Source organism: Poromitra crassiceps (genome assembly GCF_964638095.1).
Source record: "Poromitra crassiceps genome assembly, chromosome: 1".
In the NCBI taxonomy this organism is placed as follows: domain Eukaryota; kingdom Metazoa; phylum Chordata; class Actinopteri; order Beryciformes; family Melamphaidae; genus Poromitra; species Poromitra crassiceps.
Window position 1 is genome coordinate 16,107,359 of NC_139623.1, and position 20,149 is coordinate 16,127,507.

Below are 20,149 nucleotides of genomic sequence, written 5' to 3' on the forward strand. Positions count from 1 at the left end.
GACCCTCCTTTTCTTCTACAGTTTAGTTCCTCCTGATGAGACAAAATGAGCTCACCTGCTAAAAGTAGCGCACAAAAGATGGATATGAAACTATTTTTATCAACACCCCAAAAAAGAAAAAAATCAAACACAAATTGTCATAATTGAAAATTTACTTTTTGTAGTTCATCCTGTGATCCTGGTGCCTGAATACATGGTGATATTACAGCTCAAATCAGTGAAGCTACACAGTATTGGAACGACAACAGCTGACATTCAGATAGAGTCGAATATGAAAAGGGTTTCTCTAACAATCATCCAGTAGTCTGACAAAAATTAAGGGACTCGAGGAAATGTTTAAGCCCAACCATGGAAATAATATTAAATTCACAAAACGAGGCGGTCTCCTCTCACCCTTCTAATGAAGATGGCAAAACTGAAGTGGGTGATATAGCTATATTGACATTAGATGGCCAAACGAAAATGCCCTCATCTACCTCTCCATCTCTCTCACATTTCCCCAATGACAAATGAACACTCCCGTTTTCTTCATCCTTCTTCTAGAGCAGAATAGTCCAGTTAGTTCCCTACTGCAACTCCTTCAAGATACTTAAAACAGGCTAGCTCCATTTAAATACAAACTTTTTTCAGTGTGGCACCCCTCTCCCACCCAAAATGACATCCCTTTCTCACAAAGTATAAAAATTGTTGACCCCCCCCCCTCCCTGTTACTACACACATTTCTCAAAAATCTTAAACCCCCACCCCACCCAAATCCAGTCCTCGTTGCTTTTAACAGAAAGCAAACCCACCCCTTTCCAATTCCAAATCTGTGGTAAATGGCTAAACATTTCATGTAGATCTCAAATGATAAAATGGATACAACCAAAGCCACTCTCTGAATGGTTAACACTCCCAGATCTACCTGAAATGTTTCGCTGCCATGTGACCTAGGGGGTTGACCTGGAAATGGGCGGTACACATCTCCCTCCCTCCCCCATCCCATCTTCTCTCCGGGCCTCCTCTACCAGAAGTCCCGGCGGTGATATGCATCCGGATCGCAGTATTTGGTCACCACCACCCTGTTGGCAAACTTCCTTCCTGTCAGCCCCTGCATGGCTTTCTGGGAGTCGAACAGAGACATGAACTCCACAAAGATCTAGAGAAGGGTGAAAGAAAGAGAAGACCAAACATAAGGAGGAGGAATGAAGACTAGGGATGCACTATATATTGGCAATCATATCGTAATCATATCGGCCGATGTTAGTCTTTTTTTTTTTACATATCTGCATTGGTAAATCTGATTTATGGGCTTTTCCAAATGTTTTGGAAATAAAGAAATGCATTATTTGTTCAAATTCACAGTGTTTACATGCGTTTTTCACTATGTACAACATTTTATTATCATAGAAATGTGTTTTTATACAAATCATATCGACATCTGTAAATATCTGTTATCGGCCATAACAGCAATGTATGTTATGGTTATTTATGGAAATGATATTTATTGGCAATGTTATGGCAATTAGGCTTGCCGCAGTACTAGGTGTTACCAGTGTTAAACAGTGTTGAGGGATACACCGATTACATAACATGCCCACCGGTAACACCTTCAACTCCACCTGCTCGTGACAGTTTCAGCATGCGCTCAGCTGCGCTGGTGTATATTACAAGCGCTCCCTCTATCCTGACTGTTTATGTGCATCATATCTGTCTGGTTAGACAGACCAGCAAGTAACATTAGTTGTACATGTTGTGAACACAATCCCCCCTCATACACATGTAGGTAAGACCCTTATCTAAGCCTGTGTGTATTCTCTTGCCACTGCCATCTCTGGAAATGTGGTTTTAACAGAGCTAAATCTCCGCTAGCATTGATGCTAATATGTTAGCTAAACCTCCACTAACATTGATGGTAATAGTTAGTAGGGGTGTCACGATACACTCAGTTCACGATACGATACGTATCACGATACTGGGTTCACGATAACGATACGATACGATACGATTTTAACAATATTTTTTTAAACTTGAATAATGACAATATATGACTGGAAAAGTAGTATTTTATTTGAAATGCACAAATACAAAACATGCTGTTGTGGGAAATTGTTATTACAATAACAACTAGAAAAAACATGAGATTGGAGATAAGGCTTATCTTGAAATAGAATGAGTTACACCGTCACTTAGATTTACTTTGAACTAAAAGGTTTCTCAGCAGTATAAATTCTCATTATGCATCTTCAGTTTTTCTTCAAACTCAAACAACAAGACTTTTCTTAGTCTATTTTTTATGCATCTTCAGTTTTTCCTGTCAAGTAAACAGTTTTGCCAGAAACTCAATTGAATGGTTTCTCTCCTGTATAACTTCTCATGTGTCTCTTCAGAGACTTGTTCAACTGAACTACTTTCCACACATTGAACTTCAACAAACAAAGACGTTTCTTTGTCTACTTTTGAAAAAAAAAAAAAAAAAATTTTTTTTTTTTTTTTTTTTCACACGATATGAGATTTCATCTCAACGATACATATCGTGACGTTTTACTATCGCGAAATTTCGTGGGACGATATATTGTGACACCCCTAATAGTTAGCATTGATGACTTAGCTGTGATAAAAGCACATGCTGATGCTACTCAGCTATCGTCATTGCCTGGCTTACTGCTGCTTGCTGGTCACGTTAATCCCATGGCCAGAAAAAATCCCCAGATTTGTGGCTAATGACGTTAGTTTATTTTCTCCAGGAGGAGAGTCTGTCCCCAGTGTTTAACGTTATGTGAGGCTGACAGACAGGAGATCTGTCCCCAGTGTTTAATGTTATGTGAGGCTGACAGACAGGAGATCTGTCCCCAGCGTTTAACGTTATGTGAGGCTGACAGACAGGAGATCTGTCCCCAGTGTTTAATGTTATGTGAGGCTGACAGACAGGAGATCTGTCCCCAGCGTTTAACGTTATGTGAGGCAGACAGACAGGAGATCTGTCCCCAGTGTTTAACGTTATGTGAGGCTGACAGACAGGAGATCTGTCCCCAGTGTTTAACGTTATGTGAGGCTGACAGACAGCGCTCACAACAGCGTGCAGCAGCAGGAATGGGAGGGGCTGACTGACTGGGGGAGAAACATGGGGTAGAAAGGACTGTGCAGACTGAGTAGCCTAATTTATAGACCGACACACGTAACCGCACCAAACTATTCTCTGTGATTAAGCGGACATCCATACCACGCTTGTATTGGGGATGCCTTGGCCACACTGATCCGTAGTGTCTGTCCGTGTGCGTTCATTTCTCTGTTCACTTCCATTCATTTTCAATGACAACTGTCCGACTGTCCGTGGAGCACTCAGAAGCGTATGTATCCAGAAAATTTGCATAGGTTTTGATGGACAGAAAGTTGAAGAGGGATGAACTTTTTCTGGATGGACGTATCGGATGGTCGAATGGTCACTGTCCGTTTAGCCAATCAGAGTCGAGGTCTGGAGAGGAGGCGTTCCGAGATTTGTTTCAACTTTTCAAAGAAGATGGCGGCCGAGGCGGTGAAGGAGGCTATAATTAATGCTGTGTACACCATCCCCCTGTTGTACAAGTAGGTTACTTGTACATGCAACGGACATAAATCTATCCGTCTATCCGTTCTGTCCATTTTATGACGGATCAGTGTGGCCAAGGCCCGAGCAGTTAAATTAAAAATCCGGACCGTGAAGACTGCTGAGGAGCTCTGAAGTAGTGTTGTTTTTACGGTGTCACCGGTAACACCAGTGTTGTCACGTGTTTATTACCCACTGGGGAAATGTCCACACTGTGGCATCCCTAATGGCAATGTTATTTGTATGTATAGCTTTGCTCATGTGGTTTTATATTTGATTACGTTTCTTTTCGAGTACGTTTTCTGGGGTGTATTTTAGTGATTTTCTGTAGTGACTTTCTAGTCAATACATTTGTATGTATAGCTTTACTCTTGTGGTTTTTTTATATTACATTTTGCTTCTTTTTGGGTATGTCCTTTTGGGTTGTGTTTTGGTGTAAGAGTCGCCTGTGGATAGGTGTTGAAAATTAGCGTTCAACTATATACACTTAACACTGTATCTGGTTACTGTGCATACATGTATGTTACATCTCCAATGCTCTATGATGTCCATATCAAATAAACTTAACCTAACCTATAACGGTTATACGTATCGGACAAAATTTTCATATCGGTGCATCCCTACTCAAGACAAAGCGACTTATTTAAACATTTACACAGTTTTTACCTTGCCAGTCCCGGGCACCTCCAGGCCATCCACAGGTCGAGGGATTTCAATGCTCTTGACCTGGCCGTACTTGCTGCACTCGTCCCTGACATCCTCCACAATCTCCTCGTATTCCTCGTCATCCAGCAGCTCCTCGGGGGCCACCATGTTCATCAGACACAGCACCTCAGTGGGCAGGCCGCCCATCTGGTTCATTGAGCTATTCATCAGACCTGGCACCTGCAGCGTCACGGGGGTCTGGTTTATACTCGTCTGGAAGGAGACACAAAGGTTAGAACAGAGTTGAATGTTTTACAAAACTGCCTGGGTTGAGAGCTTCAAATGCACAGCCCACTCCACAGAGTTGAGTTTTGGCTGCTTCTCGACTGGCCAAGTTATTACCGTAAATTCCGGACTATAAGCCGCGGCTTTTTTCCCGTTTTTTGGCCTTTTTTGGCCCCTGCGGCTTATATAACGGTGCGTCTTATCTATGGATTTTTTCCAAAAAAAAAAAAAAATCTCTCTTTTTTAGCACTCTTTCTAACTATAAATCCACTTCTGTTTTAATTTCCTCTCTTGCCCTCTTTTAACAACATAACATAACATAACATAACACAACACAGGTAAGCAGAAAGAAAAAGACGAAGCAATCACGCCATGAATGAGGAAATGACTCACCTGCTGGAGGCTGGAGATACACGCTTGGGCTAAACTTTTACTCCGTGAAACACTATCGATTAAGTCCGACATCGCTCAGAGGTTTTGAGCAGCTTGAAAACAAGTTTGAAAACGTGCAGAAGTCCATCCACTCACTCACTAAAGAAACTAAGGCAACCGTGAACAGAGTTTATAATGCGGAAAAGCGCATCCGCGCACTGGAGGACAAAAACAACACAGTGAGTCCGAAAATGGATAAAATGCAAAATCGAAACCCTGCACACGCAGGTTGATGACTTAATCAGCAGGAGTAAAAGAAATAACATTCGCCTGATCAATGTAAAAGAGGGAGCTGAGATTGGTGACATGGACGCTTTCGTGGCAAAATCCTGTGTTACATCCTGGACCTGAAGGAAGGCGAGAAACCACCAGAGGTGGACAGGGCACACCGGGCGCCTCGGCCACGTCCAGACCCCGGCCTGCCACCGAGGGCCATCTTCATCTGCCTGCTCCGCTGGCCCGACCGTCAACTCATCCTCCAGGCTGCGGGGAAGAAGCCCCTCACCTGGGAGGGTACGCGCTTTTTCGTCCGGCAGGACCTCTCCGCGTTGGTGCAACAGAAACGCGCAACATACAACAGCATCATCGAGTCAATGGATATCGCTTTGGCGTACTGTACCCAGCGAGACTCGTCATAACCATTGATGGACAGCGGCGGAACAAGAGCTCAAAGTGAAACTGCCGAATATCTTTTGAGTTGGACTGGTCAATAGTACTGTGAGTAACTAAAATAAAAAATAAAAAAACGGAATTCTCTCTTCTTTAGCACTCTTTCTAACTATAAATCCACTTCTGTTTTAATTTCCTCTCTTGCCCTCTTTTCACCACACCGCGGACACTGTGTGCACTGTAAAAATAAACAACGGTGGTGTTGTGTTATGTTGTTTTGTTGAAATGTTACGGTAATACGGTAAATGGGAGCTTCCTCAAACAGCCATCTCTTTCCCGACAATCCCCTCTGTGCGTGACCACTTACATATGGTAATTACGGTAAGCAAACGGCCACTCGGCCAACAACTCCCTCCCCCGACTACCAGGAGAAAATCACAAACTTCGGCGAATTCACACAAAGGAAGATCACGGAATATTATAGGAGTGTGAAAACATCCACAATCACCAACGGGTTCCAAAACGCTGGACTGCTGCGGGATGAAGAGGATGACGCCGCCACAGCTGGCGCTGAGGGCCGTCAGAGGCTTCAGAGGCTGTTCGATGCCGACAGTGACGAAGAGGAGTTCGTTGGTTTTGAGTGACAATGAAGGAGAGAGGCGAGTGGTTGACGAAGCCACCCTGAACCTGTTCGTTTCCGACACTGAAGATGAGGACTTTGGTGGTTTCAGTACGCAGGAAGAAGAGGAAGACGAGGGTTAGTGACTTGACTTCTCTGGTTACAGCCGTTTGCTGCACATATAGCCTATTGTTGTGTGATTTTGTCTGGGGATTAGTGACCTGACTTTTGTTTTGTTTTGTTGAAATGTTAATAAATGGGAGCTTCCCCAAACAGCCATCTCTTTCCCGACATTCCTCTCTGTGCACGAACCCTTTCATATGGTAATTAAACATCAAAACACCCGCGGCTTATAGACCGGTGCGGCTTATAGAAGAAAAAAATAGTCAACTTTGAAGGTGCGGCTTATAGACCGGTGCGCCTTATAGTCCGGAATTTACGGTAGTTAGGTTTATGGGGTAGAAATTCTGCCAGGTTACAGGCACTAGGCGGCCATCTTGCCTGCAGAATTTTCTCCTTGAAATGAAGATTGATTGACAGCTGCCATATCGTGATATGATATGATTGGTTGAAATGGGGTAGAAATTTGATAGTACTTCGTTACGTCACCATATTGTACATTACAGTTATGAATGAAATCCTGAAAAATGAACTTGATGTGAAAAAGTGTGAAAATCTAAAGAAATTTGATTTTTGTGATTTTTAAGACATGTGACCGATGAAATGCATCATGATTTGCTGAAACAGAGGTGGCGGAGGTGAAATGCATTGTGGGTTTTGTAGTTTTTTCTTTTTTCCTCGACGGTGTGGAAAGTTTTCCAAAGCTGAACTACACGGCAAGTCAAGGAAGCAGCATTCCAGACACAGACGATTCCCAAACAACTCTAGTTATTATAGAGGATGAAATTAATGATGCTGGCGTAATTTCAGATGCATTTATCTCATGTTCCAATCTGCAATAGCCTCAAGGTTTTACTGAACATTGGAAATTCTGCACGAGGGGGGGTACGGTGGTGCAGTGGTAAGCGCTGTCGCCTCACAGCTCGAAGGTCCTGCCTAACTCCTGGGTTCGATTCCCACCTGGGACGCTGTGAACGCTGACGGAATGCGTGCCCGTCCGCATGTCCTCGAGTGCCCACCGGCCAGGTGGGGTCGTCAAAAGGGCCTTTCTTTGTGGAGTTTGCATGTTCTCCCCGTGCATCCTGGGGGTTTCCTTCATATAGGAACCCCTTCACCAAAACATGCAATATCCTGGTTGCTAATGTGGTTCCTCCTCTGGTCGTTAAGGGCGCCTGTTCGGAGGGAGGGGAACTGGTTGGAATAGCGTGAACCTCCCACATGCTATGTCCTACCGGTGAAGCTTCCCCTGTCAGGTGAAAAGAAGCGGCTGGCTAACTGCCCATGTCTCGGAAGAAGCATGGAGCCAGTTTTGGCTCCATGCTTCTAGATTAGAATGATTACAAAGATCGCTAAATAGATGCTAACAACGTTAGCCGCGATGCTAATCGCTAACAGTGAAGCTGCTCCACTGTGGCTAGCTCCACTGCTCCACTGTGGCTAGCTAAGCCAAGCTAGCTATCACTGCATTAAATGCTGTTGGAGGGTGAAGCAGTGATAGCATGGTCCAGTTAAAGGTGCATTGCATCAATTTATGTTTACATTGAAATCATTGCTCAAAGAAGTATTCATTCACATGTCTGTGATACAAATACAGCCTATTTCATTTTGGTTATTAAAATACATATGTTGAGTAAAATACAAGTGATAATTCAGTCCATTAAAAACATGTTGGTGATGTTTTAAAAAGGGAATATATAGTAAAAAGATGTATAATTATGTTTAAAAGGGAAAATGTACATTTAAAAAGAGGTTTAAAAGGATAAATAATTTAATTTGTTTATTTTAAAATACCAATTCTAATGTTGTAATTCATGGTGGATAATTATTTTATTTGCACTAAAATACCTTTGTAGTGATGCATGTTAAATCATTTCATGATGATTGAAGTACTGTATACCCATAGCTATTGGTTATATATGATAAGATATTCCGGATGATGGAAGTAAGTTAATGACGAATGATGAATGGAAATAGAAAATAGATGGCAACTTGTACATTCTGGACTATGTGTCTAGATTGTGTTTTTTGACCAGATTAAATCATTCTGGACCTTGCCAGCCCAGAGACGATAGACTGTGGACGGACCAGCAAAGCGGTGTGGCCAGCCGTAGGATCCGCCCTCAGAGGACATCGGACCAACTCGACTCATTCCATTCATTCAGGACCAGATAAGAACACAAACCCTAGTTAGCTACCCGGGTAGTAATAGGAGTTGTGTGCGAACACAAACTAAAGGAGTACTTCTTTCACCAGAACTGAACACGTTTCTTGCTCCTTAAAAGGAGTATCCCAATTCAAAGGAAGCGAACTCTGAATTCTAATTCCGTAAGGGAGGATTCCACTCAAAGGACTATTTTCTTTGAACTTTTCTATTTTATTTATTTATTATTTTTGAAGAGCTCTAGTTTGTATTTTTATTTTATTTCTATACTGTGTGCTAGCACTACCACATATTGCTTTGTGAGGCAAAAAAAATTGTCAACTGTTCAACTTCATATCAGCTCTCTCCACGTGAGTTATTCAACTATCTCCAAGGTATCTACTTCCGAACCTAGGTGAATGTTAGTGTCACTCTTTTCATTGGTTAACACTAGAATGCGCTACACAAGGAATAATTTACTTCTGCTTATGGCTGCCACACAACTCTGCAACTACTCACTCAGTACGTCTCAAGGCACAGTATATGAAGGGACACCTTCACCTTGATTTTTGTAATCTATCATGTAATGTAATTTATCATGTAAGGGGCGGTATAAATTAGTAAATTGAGGAAGGATTTATTGAGCATAACATGCCTCCTCATATAGCTTCAGCAATTTGTGTTTATCCCTTCCAGCAACTTCACAACATTAAAATGAAATGTGCTTGAAAAGTATCCACCCTCCCACCACACTGCCTGTCACCTGTCCAGCCCCATGACACTTACCAGAGTGGCGTTCTTGGATCCCACGCTGGCTCTCTGCACCAGGAGCTTCTTGTCTCCCAGCTGCATGCCGTTCAACCCTGCGATAGCCTGTAACGACAATTTCCATCAAGGTTATAACAGCCTTTCAATATGTGATACTGCTGTTGGAGGTTGATGCGATAATTTAGAGTTTTATATTAAGACTTACGTAATTAACAAACATCAGGGAAACAATTACACCACTAGTATCAGTCAGGAAATTATCCTAAGAAAATTGTAATCCTTATTTCCTTCTAGAGCTAATTATTTTACTTATGACTTCAAGTTCAATCAACAGCCTCCATCAACAGCCTCCATCCACCCAATCCACAAACCATAGGTCAGCGGTTCCCAACCTTTTCCAACTCAGGGCCCACTTGAAAATCTCAAAAAGTTTTTGCGGGCCACCTCCGACCACATACAAATTATGGAGGCGAAATAATGCGTGAAACATGTAGCATTTCCAGTGTTACAGTTTTTAAGGAGCTGTCCATCAGCAACGTTTTTTTCTTTTCTATTTTTTTATCCGTTCAAATGATTTGGCGCCCCACTTACAAAACCTCCATGGACCATTAGAGGGCCGTGGCCCACAGGTTGGGAATCGCTGCCATAGGTCTTCACCTTGTCCCTTTGAAAGAAAAACCTTTTTGTCGTCCTGGTTACCTGGTCATTCAGTACCTGGTCATTAAGGTTGACATCGACATATTCACAGAAGGCATATCCTTTGGAGAGACCTGTGGCACTGTCTTTAACCAGGTTGAAGGCCTTCAGAGGACCAAATGACGTGAGCAGCTCCTTCACCTGAGTGAGACAACAGGAGTTAAACACCTAATAGTTTTAGTTTAGCCAAACCATAGAATGCACATCAATGGTGAATATCGCCACTGATGATACTATTACAGCTATAGCAATGATATCAATGAAGCGCCTTATCTCACCTGCACAATGTAGGAGTAATTGCCAGTCTTCTTTCAGTATTATCATATCAGTTCCTGTTTTAACTACGATGCAACTTTAAAAAGTTCAAAATGTTTGAAGTGCAACTTGAGGGACCAGGGCACATCCAGAAAGGTTTGAATAAACTATGAGGAGATTATAAAGTAGAGTGTTTTGGGGCACGTATTTAAAACAACTGAAATTCAGCTGCCATATAACACCATGCATCAGAATTTCAGATAAAATCTAGAGGGGGGGGGGGGGGGGGGGAATCCAACCCAGAGAAATCAATATGTAAACAAAGCCATTGTGGGCCAGTAGCATTTCCACAGGAGGGCATCAAACTGTAATGTATTAGGCCTTTAAAGAATCAGTGTCAGAATATTTCTAAGATTACGCTGCTTAATAATCATTTAAAATGCCTGTCATCCACTACAAGTGTTCCTGTGGCATTAGCTGTGACGCACTGTGGAGAGAAAGCTGGCTAAAGCGGCAGCACTCACCTGGTCATCGTTCAGATAGTTGGGCAAGCCACCAATGAAGAGCTTGTGAGCAGAGTCAGGCACCACTGTGGATACCACACCTACATACACAGTAACGGGACAATAGTGAGACACACCAATGGAGAACAGAACACAGACAGCAAACCCCTGTGGAGCCCAGGGATCTGGTCTGGATCCCAGACCAATTATGAATTGTGCGACCAAGAATTTTGGTTAAACATTACAGGGATGGTAAAAACAAGAAAAAACAAATCTAGATCGGTGATAAGTACAAGAAGTCGTTGCCATGATGTTTGTACCAGGCACGTAGACACTGGGATTTTCGCTCATGCCGGGGAGGGGCTGGTAGTCATGGGGGCGGCGAATCTTGAGACTCTGACCCTGAAAGATTATGCCATCAAAAGCCATGGCCTGAGTTGTCTCATCCACTGAGCGGAACTGCACAGAAACAAAAACACAGGTTGAATTTAAATCCATTTCTTCAAACAGAGATCATACATCCAAGCGAGAAGAAATGTCATGGTCATGGGGGATATTATCTGACCTCAAGGAAGGCAAAATTCTTATCCTGGTTGATCTGCACTGCGAGGACAGGGTTTCCAGGAGCCTGAGTAAGCCCACCCAAACGCATCTGGGCATTGAAGAAGTCCATCATGGATTCCTACACAGAAAGGAGGGAGGAAATTAAGTTAACATAATAATTGTTGTGGAAATTCTTACTTATACAAAAGGTTGAAAGAGATATGATTTATTATAACCACTTTAAACCTCAGACTGTTCCTCACCTCTGTGATACCAAAGGGGATGTTGCCCACATAGAGCCGGCGGGCCTGCCTGGTCATCTGGCTGCCCACTACGGGCACAGGGGTGGGGGTCACAGCCAGGCCATCTGGGGTCATGGTTGGCAGGAGGGCTGTGGCTGGGATCTGGCCTGCAGCTGGTGGGCAAAAGACAGGAAACATTTAACAATCTAACTAGATTAAAACTAGGGCTGGGTATTGGCAATTGATAGTATGCCGTTACATCACCACACGGCCATCAAAATAACAGGTGATTGTGATCAATTAACGGGTGATTACAATCAAGTGACACTTACAGCCAATGAGCTGTGTGTATTGTAGAGCCATGTTGGTAGGAAAAATGCTTGTGACATCATGGGAATAACTATGAATAGGCATGGGTCCATTTCAGGTTTTGCCAGTCCGGTCCGGCGTACGAGTTTGATTTCACTCAACTTACTGTCCCCATTCCTACCCAACGCTGGTCTAACACACAGACACGCTGGTCTAACACACAGACACGCTGGTCTAACACACAGACACGCTGGTCTAACACACAGACACGCTGGTCTAACACACAGACACGCTGGTCTAACACACAGACACGCTGGTCTAAACACACAGACACGCTGGTCTAACACACAGACACGCTGGTCTAACACACAGACACGCTGGTCTAACACACAGACACGCTGGTCTAAACACACAGACACGCTGGTCTAACACACAGACACGCTGGTCTAACACAGACACGCTGGTCTAACACACAGACATGCTGGTCTAACACACAGACACGCTGGTCTAACACACAGACATGGGTAACTCAGACAGAGCGAGGCTAATGAGATTACACATTGAGAAACTGTTCGCTACAGAGTCACAGCGGTCCCACGTGCTGTTTTGTTGTGATAATGTGTTCTAAGCGCAACGTTTCACTGTGCTATCATAATGTTGTTTGTGTTCGTGAAACGCATGTGCGTCTGACTGCCGTCAGCAGAGCTAGTAGACCTGCATGCTCCACATATAACGTTATGTAATACAAGTGGGTTTGTCAATGATAACGTGTTCTAAACGCAACGTTTCACTGTGCGATTATAACATTGTGTTCATTAAATGCATGTGTGTCTGACTCCTGTCAGCTGAGCTACAAGTAGAAGTAGCGACCTCCGGTCCACATCTAACGTTATAACGAGAGGGGGGGATGTGCACAGCGCACTGAGTTGAGTTGTTTTGGAGTGAAGAATATAAACGGGACACCAGTCACCACTCACCTGGCTAACATGGGTGTCCAAAACAGTAGAAAAGGCATGCTAAATCCATATGACATCACTGGTCCACACTAACTCAAATTAATAACTCATTAACTCAAATCAACTCTCAATAACTGTCAAACTAGATGAATGATGAATAGTTTGACAGTTATTGAGAGTTGATTTGAGTTAAGGAGTTATTAATTTGAGTTAGTGTGGACCAGTGATGTCACTGGTCCACGAGAGACATTAAAAATATATTCCTGCTATCTATAAATAGCAGGAAATAATTTGCGCAGATTGCGGACGGTTCATGTATACACACGGATTAGGGTGGCATAAAAGATCATCCGCGCATCTCTAACACAGACCCTTGTCTAATTGGCAAGGACCTCACGATACGCATCATGATACATGGGTCACGATAAGATTGTATCACGATACATTGCGATACAATACATTGCGATATATTGTAATACTCTAAATAATTTACTGAAAATTTAAAAATAGATGAGAAAATACAACTTGCTGTGTATCACCCAGGTAGTTTAATAATATGTACCTACATCACTTTATATTGCTTAACGTTGACGTTATCCCATTGATACCGGATGCAGCATTTGCGTGTATATCCCTTTAACACCGACGGCAACGGGCGTGTCCTTTTACCTTTCATGCCGGCTGCAACACAGACGCGTAGTACGTGTATATCGTTGTTTCATGACATGTGACCGATAAAATGCATCATGATTTGCTGAAATAGATGTGGCGGAGGTGAAATGCATTGTGGGTTTTGTAGTTTTTCATTTTTATTTTTGCCTCGACGGTGTGGACAGTTTTACCAAGCTGAACTACAGGGCAAATCAAGGAAGCGCCGGTCCAGCAAGACTTCCCAATACAACTTTAGTTGTATTAGAGGATGAAATTAATGCTGCTGACCTAATTTCAGATTTATTTATCTCATGTTCCAATCTGCAATAGCCTCAAGGTTTTACTACACATTTTTCTGCTGCACGGTGGCAATTCTGCATGGCCGCGTTTCAGACAGTAAGCTAAGTGAATGCTAACGCTAAGTGATGAACTGAACGGAGTATGACTTACTTTGAGGACGAAGACATCAATGAATAAGAAGATTCCACACCCAGATTATGATGTGACTGTTGACACGCTAGCCAAGGCTCATTGGGTGAGTGACTTTTGGCGAATTTGCCGTATTTCAAGACGACTGCAAAACGGAGGTCGCTAACGTTACTTTTGCTGCAGTAATTGTCAAGGGTTCAACAAAACCTATTTCCTCAGCTTCTATAGTAGCTATCAACATGAAATAAAAAGCATTTGTGAGCTTAAACCCGTAGCTTTTTATTTGGAAGGGTTACATTTGCCGTAAAAGAATAACATTAGGCCAAATATAATACGAAAAGCCAAAGGGTTAAGCTCTCAAATGCTTTTTATTTTATGTTTCTATGTGCTACAGAGCCTGAGATATAAAGGTTTTAGTGAACGCCGACCGCTCTGGCAACTTCTCCCAAAACGTCAGGTTTACAGGGGCTGTTTACAAACGTGCAGTAGGTTTAGAGTGCCACTCTAGAGAACACGCGCAGGTATCAATGGGTTAAGCATCGAACTGGTATGTCTATGTTTTGCTAGTTTAACTTCGCTTATCTTGCACTGCAGTCATTTCGTTGTTTGTCAAAATACGTCCAAACCTTACTCTGATGCAGTGGTGCCTAGCTGTATCGCGTACAATCTACCCCACGTGGGGGGTGGGGCGAGTACCCGAACAGCAGAAACATTACTCGAGTATTGACGTTACAAACTAGTACTCGAGTACTCCCGCCCATCCCTAGCGCCAAAAAGCTCTATGTACATGTTGTGACTCGGGTACTCACCACGCAATGAAATAATAATCCATAGTTATGTGAAAAGTTATTTTCATAGTGAATCCCTACACCGAGTTACTTCCTTGTTTGTCTGTACACAGCGCTGTACGCCTGGCGGCCATGTTTAGAAAGTAGTTCCGACTATCTATTTACCTTAAAAAAAAAAAAAAAGGAGCGTTTCTCAGCGTTTTGGATTAATATTGTTAAAAGCTGTTAGAAATGTGTTTTTGGTGACTTTGAATGGCTGTACCATTTCGTCCGATACTAACTGGACGACTGTAGCTCACTGCACTGTACGGAGTGACTGTAAGGGTATTGTGTATATTGTCTTAAGTTATGTATGGGCGATATGGCAAATGGATCAAACTCACAAAAAGTTGGCGTATCCCTTTACATACACACAATATTTTTTCTGACGTTTTAATTTTATAGATTAAATTGCGCTCAGTTTTGGCTGTTTTCTCAGTGTTTTCTTACTTAGACTAGTCGCCATTAAAATTTCTGTTTAAATGTCGGGAAAATTAGTCACCACCGGCATCCCTACTGAATGCACTGAAATAAAAAGTATTCTTATTGTGTCACTGAACACAGGGCTGTGCAAAAAATCTATATAGCGATATATCACAATATTTTTCTGAAATATCGATACAGTATTGGAGGAAAAAATATTGTGATATATTGCTGTATCGATTTTATTGCACAGCCCCAATTAAAACCATAGACTAATGTTCATACATTTTGCAGTCAGGCAAGTTTATGCTTAGTAATGTAGTACAAATTGACATTGGGATACAAAAAAAGGCAATTTTTCTGTTATGAAACCAGGAAACGTACTAAAAAAGAATAAAATAAAGAAATTAAGACAATAAAGACAGGTTACCTTGCATGGCTTTGTACTGCATGGGAGTGATGTGTTCGAACCCGGGGGGAGGGACATCCCAGTACTTCTTCACCTTGTTCTTCTTCTTCGGCGGCGGCGGCGGCTCGCGGTGTGGCGAACGGCTGTTGGGAGGAAGAGAGGAGGGGTGAGGTAAAAGTACCAAAATGAATGTGTAACAGAAATGAGGTGAAACGAATTGACACATAGGTCATCCATTTTGAACTCCTAAGACACTGACCCTCAAGACATTTAACCCAGAGTAAAACCCATATCTTATTAGTTCAGCAGTAAAGCACTGGACCAAATGCTGCATCGTGTTTTCAGAAGATATACTACAAAACATAAAGTTTTTTTGTGTGACTGGCTCTGTGTCCCTGTCTCTGCATTTGTTGGATGTTGTTTCAACTTTTGCACATGTACAGGCTGCGGAAACAATTTTCCTTTGAGGAGGACAAAAAAGAACATCTCATTTTAAACAAAATCCATCCATCAAAAACATTGTAAAAACTTAAACATGACGGATAGAAAACCCTTCCAATATAGGAGTCCACCCACAAAGTAAATCGTACATAGAATCGGAGGCAGATCACTAAGGGATTGGAGTTGTGTTACAATAATGCATAAACCAGCTCTGTGTTAGTTTGCTGTATTACCTTACAGCATTCTCCTGGGGGAAGGTGGATGGTGAGCTGAAATGACATTGGAAGGGTTTCACATTTGTCTCAAAACATGACATTCACCAACATTTCCACTTCAGTTTTAGAACTATGCCACCTCGAATTCTATGGGTATCAGCAAACACTATCATATCTGGCCATAGGCCTCTCCATGTATACCTGAAAGCCCAGATTCCTTTCAAGTCAGGAGACAGCTCCTTCTGCAGGCAATAGCAGCTGATTTGACAGATTACATCTGCCTACAGGATGGTGTAGGACATTTTAACAAATCCTCTGTGTGTTGTCTGTGGCAACTTCACCTCATCACCAAAACATTCCCTTTCTTTGTTTCACTTCATTTTAGTGCTGTGCAAGCACAGGAGTAAATGTGGGTGAGATTATCATTAAGCAACATCAACATACCAATGAACTAGGGGTGCTCTGGTAGATTTGTGGCCGCTCAAGAATGTTTATCGATGTTATTAAACCCGCCTGACCCTAAATTGGCTGATTATTCAGCCAGTCCTTCCGACATTAAAGCATTGAATATGGAGAAAGTAAAATCGGTTGTACTGGTTGCTTAGTACATGAGGTCAGGTGTATACCTTGTTGCTGGGTAGAGTGCAGTGTTTTAACATGAGGCTTAGACTGCATGCTAGTGAGTGAGTGCAGTGCACTAAACCACCAAATGCCAGGATGACGACTACACCACATCCCGCTTTTCACAATGTACATTCCATCAGCCAGTGTGGCTCAGGCTCAGTGTGGAATCGCACATAAACTGCATGGCCAGAGTTGGAAACACTGACGTTAGGCAGAGTGGATATGCAGAAAGTTTGAAATTGACAAAGCAATTACTGAGTATGAACACCATTTTATGATTGTTTTAAGCATTCTGAAAATATATTTTTGGCGAACGCATTTACACTTTAACCACAGACCTTATTTCAGGTATCTAACCAAAATCCCCGTACAAAAATCCCATTGACTTCCAGACAAGGGAACCCAGCGCGATGCTAACTTCTGGGTTCGGTTGGCCGACTAAAATACATCATCGTTACGGTACCTCTATACACTACTGTAAGACTTATTTCATAAACCTGTTTGCAGTACATTTTCAGTGGATTAATTACCTCACCTCATAAGCTTGCAAAGACAGTCTACGTAAAGCACAACAGATTAACCACACCCAAACTTCACACGTCACAATCTAGAACATTTTGGAGGCAATTTCAAAGTTTTGTCAATCTGCACTCTTCCACAGATTGGTATCTGCTGATGCTGTTATTGATATGTGTCAATTTTTTATAATTTGTAGCTATTAGTGGTCCGTTTTCTTGTATGAGTCTGCCTGGCCATTTGGACTTTCACCATCTTCACTGCCAAAAGATCAAGGACCACAATGGAAATAAGGCAGATTTTATTGTGCCATCCTTGTCCATTTTTAAAGCTATGTGTTTTGTATTATTGCTTTTTCTACTGCTAAAATCAAATCAAATCTGCTGAGATAGGAAGTTGTTCTCAACTTAAAAAAAACAAACACAAAATCAACAAGTGGGCTTCAAGGCAAAAAATAAAAAATTATGACGATAGTTTGCATTTTTAAACCAATCACAATCCAGGGTTGAGTCAAAACTGGTGGATTTTGTGCATCTTTTCCTATTCCCATCTGTATTTGCTTGAGTTGAATTTGTACTCACCTTCAACACAGAAGGCGTCTGGTTAAGATGCCAGGACCAAGGTGAGGGTGTACTAAGGTGTGGGGAAAAAAATGTGTGTGCGTGTGTGTATATGTATGCGCACGCTCCAGGGCAGATGCTGAACTCACTATCTAACTGAAAAAGGTAAAAAAATAAAAATAAAATAAAAATAGTCAGACACAACCATGTAAATACTGTATGCTCTACTGCAACACCTCAATAATGTTGTTCCCAGTGATTACTACATTAATCCCTACACAAATAGCGAGTAACATGGTGGTATGATACATAAGCTTTCACAAATTGTAGGCCAAGTTGTGGTCTCGCATAGCCACCAACCTGCGTCTCGGTCTGCGTTCCTTACTGTCCCCACGGCGGTCCCTACTGCGTCTGTTGTCCCTGTCTCTGCTCCTCCTCTTCCTCTCTCTGCTACGGCTGCGGGAGGGGGTGGCACGTCTGTGGTGGCGGTTCTCCTTGTCCCGTTCCGCTGCAGGGATGGAGTGACATGAGGCATAGATAGAATGATAAACTGATAGGTAAACAGATGGAAATGAGCGACATATCTGGCCAGGAGAAAGATGAAAACGACCACTTCAGGGATCCTTCTCAGTCTCAATGCCAATAGGCATGTAAAGACTGACAGGAATATTTACTTCAGTTATGTATTACAAAGACACACAGTTGAACACAAATCTCATCTGTCCATCACACACCTACAGTCTTATAAATGCTAGTAAATAGAGGATCTGCAAAAGGCATAATAACTTTAAAACCAAACTGCAATGTTCAAAGCCCAAATAGATTATAAAGTTAAAGTTACCAATCACTGCAATAGACCCAAACAATTTCGATATATACAAATAAAGTATCAAAATATATGTCCAGTTAAAGCTAGCTGAGATGGTGTAAAAACTGTTTTAAATGTTGATATTATTATCCCTAAGTACAATGTATTGGAATTGTGTGTAGAACTGGATTAATGATAGCATCATAAAGGACGAGGGTAACGTTAGTGCAACAGGTAAACTTTGGTGCCAGAAAGCTGTGACGAACCCATGGATACGGATGAAATGCATTTGACTAACGTTACGTTATTAGTTGTTGGCTGGATGCAAAAGCTACAAAGAATTGATGGTAGCAGTCCAATTAACGTTAACCAGCCAGCTGGCATTAGCAAGTCGCACTAAACCTGCGTCAAAACGTCCTAGTATTAGCTAGTAAGGCCGGGCTAACGTTACTTACGCCATTCAGATAACAAAAAAGCAACTTTGGCACTGGCTTTAGTCGTTCAGCCAGGAATAACTGTTGAGTAGCAACACAGTCAAATTATAATGGGGAAGGTTCGTGAATGTAACGCTAGGCTATTAGCTAATCTTACTTGCAACGTTCCAGCAAATAGACCTATCCATTCAGTGGGACACTGCAGCTAGCGTTAGCTGGCTAACAGTATAGCGCCATTACTAACGCTAGTCAACAAAATCACAATCAACTTAGGATAATGCAGTTTGGTTCATTTGACGTGAATTACGTTACCTTGTTTGTTTTCGGACAGCTGTCTTTCGAACTCGTCGAAGTCCGACATCTCTGTGACTTGCAGAATAGCGCACTTGCTGCGACTGTTGAGGTGACTGACGGTGGCTAGCTAGCAAGCTAGCAACAAAGTGAACAGCACTTTTCAAACAAAGTGGCTTGCTACTGTAGCTAAAACAATTAACGTTAGCTGGCTACTTGCCACAAATTCACAAAATGTTGTTAACCAAAACACATTTAGTGGTGCCCTTGGCAGAACCCAGATGTGCTGTTTATTTACAACGTAACAAACAACATTGAGAAAGAAAACGTGTTCGCATGGGCTAGCCCGCTAATGTTAGCTAAGCAGCTTGTAGCAAAGTCCAGAAGAAAGGGCCTGCTCGAGACAGTCGTGTGGAAGCCTGTGAGCTAGCCGAAAAAGTCGAATGAATAAGACTCGTTTCCAAGTCAAATACAAATCCCAAAGATCGCACTGGCCGAGAAGGCGCAGCTGTTTGCCTTTATACGCCAGATATATACGCTTTCCGATGATGTAACGCAAGTAAAATCAGTAGCTGGAAATTCGGTATCCCCGCTTTTTGCTCCGTCTCTCCAGGCAGCAGTGTTGCCGGGTGGGATTGTGGGAAATGTTGAATTATGGTACCTGAGGGGAATTATTGTACGCAAGCAGCGGCCGTCTTCCACCGCTTATAGCCTCAGCCAGGAAGGATTATGACATCACTGATGACATCACACTTGCTCGAGTGACATCACTGATGACATCACAATTCCTCAAGTGACATCAATGATGACATCACAATTCACTGATTTATGACA

At 42.4% G+C, this 20,149-nt stretch overlaps 1 protein-coding gene across 4 annotated transcripts; it reads right to left on the reverse strand.

The window, feature by feature from the left end:
• Positions 1-762: 762 nt before the first annotated feature.
• Positions 763-19,937, reverse strand: u2af2a (U2 small nuclear RNA auxiliary factor 2a). 4 transcript variants are annotated; one of them, XM_083646636.1, is made up of 12 exons: positions 19,337-19,937; positions 18,143-18,290; positions 16,101-16,136; positions 15,448-15,569; positions 11,444-11,595; positions 11,203-11,319; positions 10,958-11,096; positions 10,659-10,738; positions 9,898-10,020; positions 9,202-9,288; positions 4,232-4,483; positions 763-1,138 (listed from the first exon to the last, which is right to left on the reverse strand). In XM_083646636.1, exons 1-12 carry the CDS (start codon positions 19,383-19,385, stop codon positions 1,004-1,006), a joined length of 1,440 nt encoding a protein of 479 aa, XP_083502762.1. In that variant the 5' UTR covers positions 19,386-19,937; the 3' UTR covers positions 763-1,003. The 4 variants fall into 4 exon arrangements, with proteins under 4 accessions (XP_083502762.1, XP_083502761.1, XP_083502760.1 ...); XM_083646635.1 differs by having other exon boundaries at positions 9,883-10,020; XM_083646634.1 differs by having other exon boundaries at positions 10,931-11,096.
• Between the last annotated feature and the right edge of the window lie 212 nt (positions 19,938-20,149).